Source organism: Ciconia boyciana, chromosome 11, assembly GCF_034638445.1.
Source record: "Ciconia boyciana chromosome 11, ASM3463844v1, whole genome shotgun sequence".
NCBI lineage: Eukaryota > Metazoa > Chordata > Aves > Ciconiiformes > Ciconiidae > Ciconia > Ciconia boyciana.
In genome coordinates, this window is record NC_132944.1 from 8905948 (window position 1) to 8918814 (window position 12867).

General features: G+C 47.7%; 1 protein-coding gene across 5 annotated transcripts in view; it reads left to right on the plus strand.

Annotated features, from left to right (window-relative positions):
- The window catches only part of SRGAP3 (SLIT-ROBO Rho GTPase activating protein 3), a 132010-nt gene that overhangs the window by 93437 nt on the left and 25706 nt on the right, over positions 1 to 12867 (plus strand). For all 5 annotated transcript variants that reach the window (XM_072875674.1, XM_072875670.1, XM_072875673.1 and 2 more), the window contains exons 7-10: positions 7638 to 7859; positions 8384 to 8485; positions 8735 to 8932; positions 10309 to 10393. In XM_072875674.1, the coding sequence (XP_072731775.1) occupies positions 7638 to 7859; positions 8384 to 8485; positions 8735 to 8932; positions 10309 to 10393 (607 nt within the window). The remainder of the gene's footprint in view (positions 1 to 7637; positions 7860 to 8383; positions 8486 to 8734; positions 8933 to 10308; positions 10394 to 12867) is intronic.

Sequence of the window (12867 nt, forward strand, 5' to 3'; positions counted from 1 at the left end):
TGCTCTCCCAGGGAGGAGTGCCTGTACTTCAGCTTGCCATGCGGTGCGTCTGCAGCTAGGAGATCTGGCTTCAGGGTATTTCAAATAAAGTCAACAGTACAGCAATAAAAAGACTAAACAGCTTCCATCAGGAGGAGTTAGGCTGTCTCAAGAGGCTCAGTGCTCTTTACTGCACAGCTGCTGTGTCCCTGTTACCTGATTTCCCGCAGAGGCTGCAGTTTGGGAATGCCACCGGCAGCCCGCAGCACCCAAACTGGTCAGCTCTCCCTGCTGACGGGAGGAGGCTCTGGGAAATAGAAAATACGTGGTTTTAGGAGGTGCTGTCACTAACTAACTTTGCAGGGAGCTGTGAGCTGAGGAACTAGAGGTGCTATACAGCCACCTGAGTGCAAGTGCTTTGCTGTGGGAGGCTGCAGTGGATGCTGGTGACCGTCCATGACGTACGGTGGCACTCCTGTACACACGCAGGGGATGCAGGGCTCGCCGGGGTGCCCAAGTTCCTGTAGTGCCGTGAGTCGGTGAAGAACAAAAACCTCGGCTGCTGTGGTTGCAGAGGTAACCTGCGAGCTTTAACGGTGGGTGTGACAAAACGTGCCTGAGCTTGCACAGAGTCCCAGGCAGTAGTCCTGGTGTGTGAATTGCCCAGGCAGGGCAGAGGTGGTCAGTGAAAATGGGTGATAAAACCAGAAATATCCATGAGCCATTAAAAGCTTCACGCATTTTAAGAGAATAAATTGAAGAAAAAGGATTAGCTTTGTATGATCTTTTTCAACACAGAGCTGCTGTAGATGAAGAGAGGAGAGGAAAGAGGTGCATTTGCTTGATTTCCTTTCAGAAAATTGACATTTTTTCATATACCAGTACGCTGGTTTAGTAAACTTATATTACTCTTCTTCTATATGCAGGTTATTAATAATAGCTAGCTGTTTGTAAGCAGGAACCATAAATCATGATACTCTAATAACAACAACAGTTTTTACTAAGCTGTACTTAGAGTACTATATTAGACTGAAAGAATCCAACCAATACACATTTCTTAAATTTTGCCGGTCCTGGCTTTACTAATATGGCAAAACTACATTTTTTGCCAAAGTTTGTACATAGTAAGCTATTTATTCCTCACGTGGATACCACAGACATTGGAATTGGCTTGCTAAATTAATTAAGCACATGTGCTGATTGTTTTATGATTTAGAAGTGTCATGCAGTCTGTAAATTTTACTGCCTGAAGACCATGAGCAGTCTTTGTCTGACAGACCTTGTTAGCTTGGTACAAACAAGCAACAGTACTTTCCTTTAGAAAAAAGAATTTCTTCTTGATACTTTCGGCTGCTTTTCCCAGTTGTTTGAAAGAATAGCCTCACGCTCTTAAAGTCCTTTAAAAGATTAATTTACCAATGCATTAATGTTAAACAAAACCAAAACACCCCAAACAAACAAACAAAAACCCTGACCCCCAAAAACGCAAACAACCAAAAAAACCCATTTAAAAAGCCCTAAGAAAATATGCATGGGGGAGGGAGTTGCTATAGAGAGACTAAGGAGCAGAATAAAATGTAGGTTAAAAATCCTCCAGAAAGAAACCTACTCCAGAGACCATAGAGTTAATTATAGCTAGATTTTGAAAAGGACTACATAATGTTTGGCTCTGTAATATTTATAGTTAAGGAACCTTTGATTAGAAATAATCAAATCTCATGCTTCAGGGCGTGAGTTGATTACTGCAAGGGTCAGGGAGGATCCTGTCCTTCCCCTGCTGTATCCACACATCGTTCCCTGTTTGGCTAAAAATAAATCAGTTGTTCAGGAGTTTTTTTATGTCGTGGTTGCTGCCTCAGGCAAAACCCTGAGCTTGATGGACAAAGACCGTTGCTTTGGAAGAGATTTATGGTAACAGTCGAGCACTGCAAGCCAGGCCATGGGGTGCATGGAGGACCCCTCACTCAGTTCAGGAAACACTTTAAAAACATGTGCTTGTCAATGGGTGTAGGAGAAAGTCAGCCTGGTAGCATACATCACATCTGCCTGGCGTTACAGCACGGGCTTCCCCATTCCTGGCCTCAGACCACAAAAACCTGATAGTCCCTCGCTTAACGTGTTGTGACAGCTTACGTACTCTGTTGTAACAACAGGCACAGTTTTGCTGTGAGTCAGAAATACAGGAACTCGCGGAGGGAATCCAGGGTGGTTTGGTCCTGCGCTGCCAGATGTGCGGGTCGCACCCTTGCCCCGTGCGGCTGTCCCACGTCTGGAGCGTGAGCTGCAGCCGAGCCCTGCTCGGCGTGGTAGGTGTCCCCGGGGGCGATGCTGGCGGTGGCATTTCGTGGGCGGAGGAAGGATTTTGGCAGGTGGCACTGGGCTGCAGCACACCTCTGCGTGGCGAGGAGACCTGCGCTCTGGTTGGTTTCAGGCTCCCTCAACACGCTCTTCGTTTAGCAAAGGATCTAGCATGTTAGGTTTGGATAGGCCTTGAATTGCTCAAGCTTAAAAGATGGGGTCGGTCTGCAGGATATTGCCTTTGTATTTAAAATAGTGCACTGTCAAGGGCTACACCTACTTTTTGGTGTGGAAAAGTTCAGTGATCCTCGACCCCCAAGGCGCGATGCAGTGAGTGCCTCCATCGCTGCACCGCCTCGTCTCAGCACTGCTGCACACCTCAGCATCCCTGATAGCTGTATCCCACCTGGCATCAAAAGTGCTGGGGAATATTAGGGGTAATAAAGGGAGACAGCCTTCACATTTATTTGCTTCTTCCTGTCCTTTCTGAGCAATTATTTGTGGCTACTGATGCGTTTCAGCCCTTTCTGCCTTCTCCTGGCGCGGTTTAATTTCCTTTGCTGCCTGGATCCATCTTGGAGTGTGCAGAGCCTGTTTGTTGTGGTGGAGTGTTGCTGTACAAGCATTTGTCATACCTGGGCTGGAATACCTTTTGTAACCGGGTTTGTTTCGACACTGTTTTGCTTTGAGGGAAGTGCAATGACTGCAGGCTGCAAAGGTGCGACTGCTTTGTTTTCTGCGTTTTTAACACATGATAAATAAACATTCTCCATAAAAACGAATGAGAAACAGAAGCAGTTTGTGTTCTCTTTGAACACTCCTCCTGAGATCTGAAGATACTTTCAGGTATGAGTTAGGATCTTGCACAGTATCCGGCATTGTCATGGCCAAGCGCAAACATTATCCTGGTAAAACATTATTTCATGCTTTGTGACAGGTTAAATATCTTTTAACAGTTTAACCAATGAGGAAACGAGACAGATGCATCAGTAGTTTGGAAAGCTTTTCATTCTCTCTGGAGCCCAGTACTGTTGCAGCCTCAGCTATGTAAAATCCATCAGCGTTTCTGCAGAGCTTCATAATTCATATTAAACCCCATCAGATTCCTCCGGCCACACCAGCCGCCATCCTCGCTGCCGTCACCTCTTTCTTGTGAGGATGGCGTCTAATTCATGGGGCTTGGAGCAGTTGGCCTGGTGCGTCGGGGGGAACTGCTGTCAACCTGCCCAAATACGGAGGAGGGCGAACGGAGCAGCGGAGCTGTGCGGGGACGTCTGCCCATCCTGCGGGGACAGGGCAGCTCTCTGCCCGCTGCTGAGGAACGACTGAAGGTCACTGCTGGAGTGCGGAGTGGTTCAGCCTCCCGTATTTTCCACCAGCTGGATGTTGCTTTGTTCTTAAAATGTTTCTGTTTTCCTGTGCCGGAGCAGTTTGGTGCCTCGGTTGTGATCAGTGGCAGAGCTTGCTTACTGCCCGTCGGTTTGGACCGTCCCAGGCCTGACTTTCACAAGAGATCACGCTCGGCACGGCAGCGTGACCAAGTCCCAGGGAAGAGCTGGCTCTCCCTTAGCTGCGGGATTGTGGTTGCCTGAGGAAAGACGTTGAGATGCTTGTGCAAGGTTGGAGACTTGCTGGCTTTCCTCCTGGCTTTGGGTGAACCTTTTAATATATCTGTTTCCACTCCTGTGTGTAAAATGGGGTTACTGGCACTGGGGTTAGTGGCCAGTGGTGGCCTTCTGCAGCCCCCTGGCCCCTCCTCTGGTGCAGCTCTGCGGTGGGAGACACACACACAGATTCGGCTGCTTCCGTGGCATTTTGGCAAAAACCAGCTTGCTTAAGCTCTGGGGTGTCAGTTTATTTCTCAAGTTGAACAGTGTAATATTTCCACTCCTTGCAGGGGTGTTACCAGACTTAATGAATTAATATATGAAGAGCTTTGAGCTCTACAGATGAAAGGTGCTGTAGAAGGGCTGAGGATTATTATTTGTGGTTCTAATTTATTTTCCATCAAAGGGATGAGAGGGGTGAGAAAATGCCATCTGTTCTGGAGCTGGGAGCAGGAGTTTCAAGTTTGGGTTTTTTTTTTTCTCTCTCTTTCTTTTTCTTTTCCCATCCCCTTTGTGTGTTTCTCTGAGAATTTCATGGAAGTCCCTGCTCTGTCTTTTCTCTGGGCACCAGTGTGTGAAGCAGCCAGCGCAGTGCTAATCACCAGAGACTTCAAGGGCAGTAGCATGTTAGGAAAGTGCCTGCCCTGGTTTTCGGTAGCAGCCAATTTCTGGGTATTGCAAATAACTGCTAGCTTCAGCGCAAGTTCAGCATTCAAAGTAAAGGGAAGATTTCACATGGAATTTTTTCTCAAAAGCATCTGGCAATAGCCTGAGCCCCGACTCCTGAGATTCCGTAGCATTCAGCGATTTTCCTTTGTAATAGCTCAGTTTTGGATGCTTTGGGAATTCCTACCCTTGAACAGTGGCAGATATATTCTCCTGGTATTATTTTTTGTAGTCAAGTAGCAATAATTTCCAAGGGGGTGGGAGAATGACAGTGATGGGTTGAGAGGTGCGCTGGGAACCATGTGCAATCCTATTTTTCAGGGCACAGAACAGCGGCTGGCTCATAGTGGGAGAGCAGGTCCTCCCCTGGCATCGACACAGGGGTCTTGGCCTGCTCCACCCGCATGGCAGCCCTCTTGGCGATGGCTTGCCAGCTGCCCGTGCCGAACCGAGCAGGTTGTGGGGTCAGATCCCCGCTGATGGTCCAAGTGCAGAGCTTACCTCTCGTCCCCACAGCTGCCGGGGATGCCATGCACTGCTGCTCCCACGGCCAGCCCCGCTGGGGTGCCTATCCCTGCCGGCTGGGTGCTTGGGGTGGGCTGAAACATGGCTGGGAAGAGCCGGGCAGCTGCGCTGCTGCATTGTCTCAACTCATGGGTTTCTGCGTGCAGCCCTGGAGCAGTTGTGCAGGACTTCATGCTAAAATTGTCTCATGGGAGAGACTCACAGCACTATAACAAGGTTTTGCCCCAAGTGGTGAACAGAAATTCACTCCGATTCCTCGTTTTTTGTGTTGCTTGCTGATTTATGAAGGCACAGCTGTACCAGTCCTTAACTGCCTATGTTTTTCAACTAATAAGATTAGAAGCTAAATAGCAGCAGGATAAGTGGTGGATTATGACCATTCAATAGTTCCTGCAGAAATCATTATTGCATGTGTAGTTTCACTGCTTTAAAAGACTCAATGGGGACAGGCAGGCTGTGCTCGTGTATCTGTGAGCAGGAATCAGCCCGTTGTGGTTTTACTGCTGCTTTTAGCACAGACTAAACCAAACACAACTCTGCTTGTGACTTGATCTGCGCGGAGGGTTGTCTCTTCAGATCTGCAGAAAGCATGAGATGACTTCTTCGGTTGGAGCTGCTTGTGACACCAGATGAGTTTTCATATTTCAGTTGGGGTTTATCAGTACTGATGTTCTGATGCAGAATCACTTTCTGTGCCTTTCTGCATCGGTTCAGTAATGCCTGTGGATGCTGTAGAGCTGGAGAAGGTACCTCTGAAATGCCAGCTCCCAACAAGGAGTTCTGCTGCTGTGGAAAAGTTGGTCTCATTTTGGGTCATTGGGATTACACTAGTAATCTTTCTTCTCTTTCCTGTAGCTTTTTGTGCCATGCTAGTCCTCATGGCAGTGGTTTTGGTGGGGCCGCGCTGGGGCTGAAGCCTGCTGACTGTATGCCTGCCCGTGCCATGCCAGGGTGGTTTTGGTTATAACTTCTGTAATATCAATTGTCCTTTAGTAGTTTTAATGTAATAAGAGTAATTCGCTGGTAGTGGTTAGTTTGGTGCGACGTGCCACGGGAGGTATTTCTCACGGTGTCTCTCTGTTTCTCCTGTGGAGGTGTCCCTGTGACCCGCAGCCCTCCTGCACCTGGGCGTGTATCTGCAGATCATGGTGCTTGTGTGCAGATGTACCTGAACAGCTTCAGACCGTGAGCGTACCACGCTGCTAACCGCCTGTGCTGACCAGGGTGTGCCGTGCCGTGCCCTGCAGCGGTACCTGTGCTGTGCCAGGAGACAGAAATGAGTGCGCTGGGGACATATGATTATGAAACTCCTCACAGAGGATAAAGCCATAATTATCTAACTTTACATCCTCTAACAGGAACTCCAGCCCTCTCTTACGTCCCAGAAATAGATGTGCTTCAGTTTTGGACTGCAGCCCTTCTGTTTCACTGCACTCTCCTTACAGCCCCACAAGTGCGGCTCAGGCGGCTGCGTTGTGCTCCTCCTGCTTCCAGCATCCTCTCTGTCATGCCTTTCCCTGCAGAACAACATCTGTTGGCGTCCAAATTTTGGGTGCTTCTTCGGTGCCCGTCCTTGCCCCTCAGTCCCAGAGCAGGCTGCTCGCGGCAGAGCCAGCTGGTCAGAGCGGAGTCCTGCGGAGGTTTGCACTGTGTCAGGGCTCCTGTTGGGGACTGGGAGGAGAGTTGCTAAGAGTTGCTTTTTGCTCAGCTGTGATTAAGCGTTCATAGCAGCAAATCCCTATGCTGTTGCTATACTTAACATGCCAAACTCAATTATATTAAGAGAGTTTAAAAACAAGCTTTTGTCTAATGTACAGTATTTTGGCAGCAATTAGCTCTGAGTTTTATCATTTTCCCCAAGGTGAACATGAGAATGATCAGTTATGCATGAGAAACTGCTCTGTCGTGAGAGAGGAAGGCAGCTTCCTAGCGAGGATGAAAGGGTTTGCACATACTGCAGGGCAAATTTTTCAGTGCCGCCTTGCTTGAACGTCTGCCTGTATTTGATAACTTTGGGAAATGGTTTCTTTGTGTAAAAAGTGCTTGCAGGGTAGTTTGCAAGGCAAGAAGGAAATCGCTGGGGACAAGCAGTGTCACAGGCCTTCTGGCCATTTCTTTCCCAGGGGCCGCTGCAGGGCACAGGTTTTGCCACCGGTGGGGCCCCTGTGGTCAGGCTGGCCCAGGGGTGGTGCTGAGCAGGCAGCCAGGGAGAACCGTGCTTTTGGATTTTTTTTTTTTTTTTTCCTCTGTCCTGTCTGAGAAGATCCTGGGCCTTTCCCAGGAAAATGAAGAGTATTAAACCCTGGTGCCATGGCAAGGGTCCAGTGCAGGGTCACTGTACTGTCTGGCTGTTTGTTCCCTGGTACCTCTTCTCCTTCTGTTCTCTTTCCTTCTTGCCTTTTCATATAGTATTGCAGTACACTGTTAAATATACCCCAGTATGACAGGGCTGATGTTTCTCTGGGACATACAATGCTTTTTTGTGCCTTTAATGTACACATGACCCTCTAGAATGAGGGTGGAAGTGTTTGTGTGACCGGACCCTTCCTTGGTGTTTCTCAGTGCTGTGATCTGGGATTCCACGCCAGCCTTGCTCGGACGTTCAGGACGTACCTGTCTGCCGAGTACAACCTGGAAACCTCCCGCCACGAAGGCCTGGACATCATCGAGAATGCTGTGGACAACCTGGATGCACGGAGCGACAAGCACACCATCATGGACATGTGTAATCAGGTCTTCTGCCCTCCGCTGAAGTTCGAGTTCCAGCCTCACATGGGAGATGAGGTACCGTGTACTCACCCGAGGGGCTGCAGAGGTGCCTCGCAGCCTGCCCTGAACTGGCTTCTCCCTCTTCTTAACCATGACTGTTAAATTATTTCTGACTCCTTATCCCTCTGTGCTGTCTTCACACGCTGCTATTTGTGTTTCCTTTCTTAATGAGACACTTGGCTCATTAGGGCTCCTCCTTTCAGTCTGCCTCTTACTCCGTATCTCTCCCAATTAGGAAGCCTGTGGTTTGATTCTCAGCTGAACTGCCCAACAGATTTGTAAAGTGGAGCTTTGATTTACCTGCTGTAACTGGAAGACTTCAGAGTGCAGCTTTCAAATGCTGGGCAGAAAATGCTTTGTGCTGGCTGGCCTCGGTCCAGGGCACTGCTGATTAGAAACTGGGTGATGCAGCCTCCCTGGAGGCTGCGAGGAGCTTGTGGGAGCTGGAGAGAATAATTTTGGTATTTAGATGTGTATGTCTGGTCAGCGCACGACCCATTGAATGCTCTCCTGTCTCTCTTTGGCACTGCCCCTCTCAGGTGTGTCAGGTCAGCGCCCAGCAGCCTGTGCAGACCGAGTTGCTGATGCGGTACCACCAGCTGCAGTCGCGACTAGCCACCCTCAAGATAGAGAATGAAGAGGTAAGAAGTTGCTCTGGGTGTCATGTTTGGCCTCGTAGGCAGCATTGCTCAGCCTTTTCCCCGTTGCACAGGGGGTTTCCTGGTGTGCTCAGGTGTAGAGTCCTTTCAGCGACAGTGCTGAGAGATGACTGCAGCTAGGGCAAGAGCAAGCCCAGTATTTAGAAGCTGCCTGTTGGCGAGTTGTTTTGGCTCAAGATATGTCACTTTCCCAGTCTGCTTCAAATCCATGCTGTCTTCTATTTCTGATAGGTACGAAAAACTCTGGATGCCACAATGCAGACTTTGCAGGACATGCTGACGGTGGAAGATTTTGATGTTTCAGATGCCTTCCAGCATAGTCGCTCCACTGAGTCGGTCAAATCAGCTGCATCAGAGACCTACATGAGTAAAATAAACATTGCCAAGAGGAGAGCCAACCAGCAGGAAACTGAAATGTTCTATTTTACAGTGAGTCTCATCTCATGCAATACAGGACACAAAGCATTAATTGCTAGGGCTGAGTCCCATTTTAAGTGCTCATTAGTGAAGAGCAAGAACCAATTCAGTCTCTTTAAGTATTTGTCTTCTGTTTGATTTGGGGTTGGAGTGCATTTCTCGGTGGCAGGGTAGTGCATAGGGACTGACAATCCAGCGTTTGCCTTGTTCTTTTTGAAGGAACAACTGGAGCAACCAGTTGTGACCGAAAACTTACAGAAATCAGTAGGAGTGGCTCAGAGCAGGGCAGCAGACTCCAGCCAGCCTCACAGTGTGTCACCATTCAGTGGCTGTTCCTGGAGGCCTTTACAATTTTGAACCATCAGCCAGACCTTCCTTTTCTGGCCTACATAGCTAAAATCTGCCCTTGGCCCATGGGATGAACTAAACAGTCATTTGCATCTCATGCAGAGTGTTGGAGGAAGCTGCGACAGCCTGGCTTTGCGATGCCTCGCTGTTGTGTGCGTGCTGGGTAGAGGCAGCTGTGCTGTGTCCCCCCCGCAGCCTCGCTCCTGCGCTTCACTTCCAGGCAGATCTAAGGTTCTCTGTTATAGTACTTGAAATGTAAGTAATAAGCCATCCGTTCAGCAGAAGTAGCCCTCATTTAAGCATGGTTAATAGGCTAAAGTTAATAGCATCTTGTGATACATTACATATGCATAGAAAAGCTTCTACTTAACAGTATTATTATTCCAGTTCAGGGGAAAAAAACTTGCAGTTTTCGTTTTGAGTTGTGCTTGGGGTTTTTGTAATGCTTTTTGCAAGAATTTGATCTTTCCCATTCTCTTTTCATTTTCCATCTCAGTCTCCCTCACTCCTCTTATCTGCAAAATTACTTGCTCTTGAGTGTTACCGGGTGTCAAACAGTCTCACAATGAAATGAGAAGTTGTGCTGCACAGTTAGTGTTGCCCAGTACATAAAGCATCTGCTGGTCCCTGACCTGGGAAGGTCTCATGCACTGGGAGTTCTCGCTCTGCATCACTTGTTTGCACAAAGGCAAAGCGCCTGTCAGTGGAGGGAGAGCCTCTTTGATTTTCCAGGCCATTCCCAGAAGCTTGACAAAAGAAAGCTTGCTTTGAACTCTTTTCTTTGGAGCTCCTTGCGTTCCCAGGCAGGAGGTAGAGCACCAAGGAGACGAGGGTAATAAGATCATCAGGACTGTGGCTGGAGCAGTGAGAAGTGATTAGACCGTGCTCAGCCCTGCGGCGCATCTGACGTCTGGTTTGTTAGAGCCTGTCAGCCTTGCCGAGCCCCCTCCAGCAGCCTCCCGGGCAAAAGTGTGCATCAATTACAGACTATTTTTGCCAAGAGTCTTAACCCACCTTGTTTGTTTTGTTTTTAATTCCAGAAATTTAAAGAGTATTTGAATGGCAGTAACCTTATCACGAAGCTTCAGGCTAAACATGACTTGCTGAAGCAGACGCTTGGAGAAGGTGAGTTGCGGGGTTAGGTCCAGGGAGGAACCTCCCATCACGTGAAACGACTTTAAACCAGGCATCATCTTTCAATCTTACCTGCTGTCTGTGTTTTCCTGAGTGACTGATGGCTTCTGTGGTTGGCTGCTACTACTAAGTTTAACCAGTGACATGCAAAATCATTATTTCCCTGGAGTATTAGTCTTATCCTGCTTTTCTTTGGGAGTCCACATAGAGAAATTTGTTTGAATCTCATACTGTGTGCCAAAGTGCTGTGTTACTTCTCCAGCAGCAAAGAGGTTCCCACCCACTCCAACCTTCTGCCTTTGTCCTTTCTCTCCCCCTCCTTTCCCTCTTAGTGCGGCCCTGAACACACGTATTTTCTTGTCCTTGATGCTGTGCTTCTGTGTTACGGATTTGCCAGCAGCCTTGCTGATTTAGTAGGCCACTTGCCCCCCTGGCCATAGGTTTTTGACTTGCTGTAAACGAGAACTGCAAAATCATCCTTGTTTTTAAAACTAACTTTTCCATAGCAGGCTTTTATTACCCCAGATAATTTCACAAGTTTGGTTTAGAGCACATACATACAAACAGGCTTCATACAACAGAGGGGGCAGTAACTTCTGAGGGAGGCAGGAGTGTGCGGCTCCAGGTGGGATCTGCCACTGCTGGGGTAGTGATATGCAACCATATCCCTGGGAGAAGATTTTAGCTCTTTTACAGGGTTTTAAAAATTGCATTATTTACAGTGTAAAGAAGATGGAGATGAGTTAGTGTCCTGATTTTCCAACAGGAGAGAGAATATATTTAAATTAAAATACACAAATGGTCCATGGTCTTGTTTTAACAATATAAAAATTGGACTCCTCAGAGTAAAAAAAAAAAAAAAAAAAAAGCTTTTTGTTGGCTATTTTGCCAAACATATTTTCTCTGCCAAATTTATTTAGCCTTAAAATCCACCTTCTAGTTAGATCCTGTGGTGTGTTCCACTCTGCGAACACTGAGCCAAGCCAAGGCACAAAATGTAAACACAAGGCAAGCTGCAAGGGTAGATACGTAGGGCTCTGTCAACATATTTCTTTTCCCAGGAGCTTCAGTACTCCCTGTAGCTGCCTTAACCCCTTATCAGCCTGCAATAGCAGGTCAGTGGCAGCCCTTCTGCACCCTCACCGAGGCAGACCTGTATTCCATACCAACGTGGTAGGGGTTGTGCGAGGCTCGGTGGGTTACTGCGTGCTGCCAGGCAGGGCTCCCCAGCCACTGGGTCTGGATTCAGGCTTTGACACAGGCAAGGGGGATGGAGCATGCGGTTCACAGAAATTGGACCCATCTAAGCTCTTCCCAGAGATCACAGATCTTAATACAGGAAAGAGCTCTGTTTATTGGATGCAGTGCTAAGACCCCTATAGATTGGTGCAAGATGTGATGAATCTGTTGAAGATTAATTTGATTGCCATCCTGATCTCTCACACAAGAGCCATACTAATGCTATACGTAGGAGGAAGAGTGCAGGGTCAGGCATTTTAATTCTATGGAGTTGTGCAAAAGCAGCCATGGAAGATTTTCACATGAAAACTTTCTGAATTTCTCCCAGGCCATGGGATCATCCTGCTATGTAGGCATTCAGCAAATATTTAGCCCAGAAATGCCAAATGCTGCGTTTCAGCATGAGCTGATTCTCATTAGGAAGAAGTCTGGGTTTGCAAAACACTCATGTGGAATTCTTTTCTTTTTCAGTGAGGAATTGGCTGCAAGCTTGCTTTCCGCAGGTGCCAGGGGAGAGCAGGAAGGAGGCATGTGCAGCCAAATGCTTCCTTTTATGTGTCTTAGAAAAAGGAAGAATAAATCAGCTTTCCTGGCCTTGGGAGAAAGGCACAAACAGCATGTGAAATTAGTTTAGTTTTTTCCAGTGGATTGACAAATACTTTAAAAAATGAGCAGATCTTATCAGTGGTGATATGCTACCGTTTATATGAAATCCAAGCACTAAAAATACACGAAGGGAATGAGAATATTGACAGCCAGAATAGAGTCTGCCTGGTTGTGGTTAGATGGGCTGTTATCTCGCAGGAAAAGCTGGGGAACTGAATACTCCGCTGCATTCAGGTGCTATTAGTGGTCCTCCGTGAGGCAGTTGGATAATCTCAGCAGCCTCCCCAGGGGCTTCAGCCCTTATCAGACTGCCCCTTTCCTGCTTGGGTTTGGCCAATCCCCGGCTACTGTAAATGAGCACTTATTGCAGAGGACCTGCAGCGCCTCTGGTTATTTACAAGATGGGCTTCAAATTGCAAATAAACCTTTAATATCAGTGGAAATTGAAGATGCTTTCCCTCTCTTGTGGCTGAGTCTTGGATTTCTAATATGTGTTTTAGTGATGGGGACTTGTATAGCAACAAGCTCGGCATCTCCCCAACGTGTGGGGCCCTCGGGCATGTTCAGCTTCTTTTTGCTAGAAGCCATTAACTCGGGGCTTACAGAACCAAAAGTGAGCG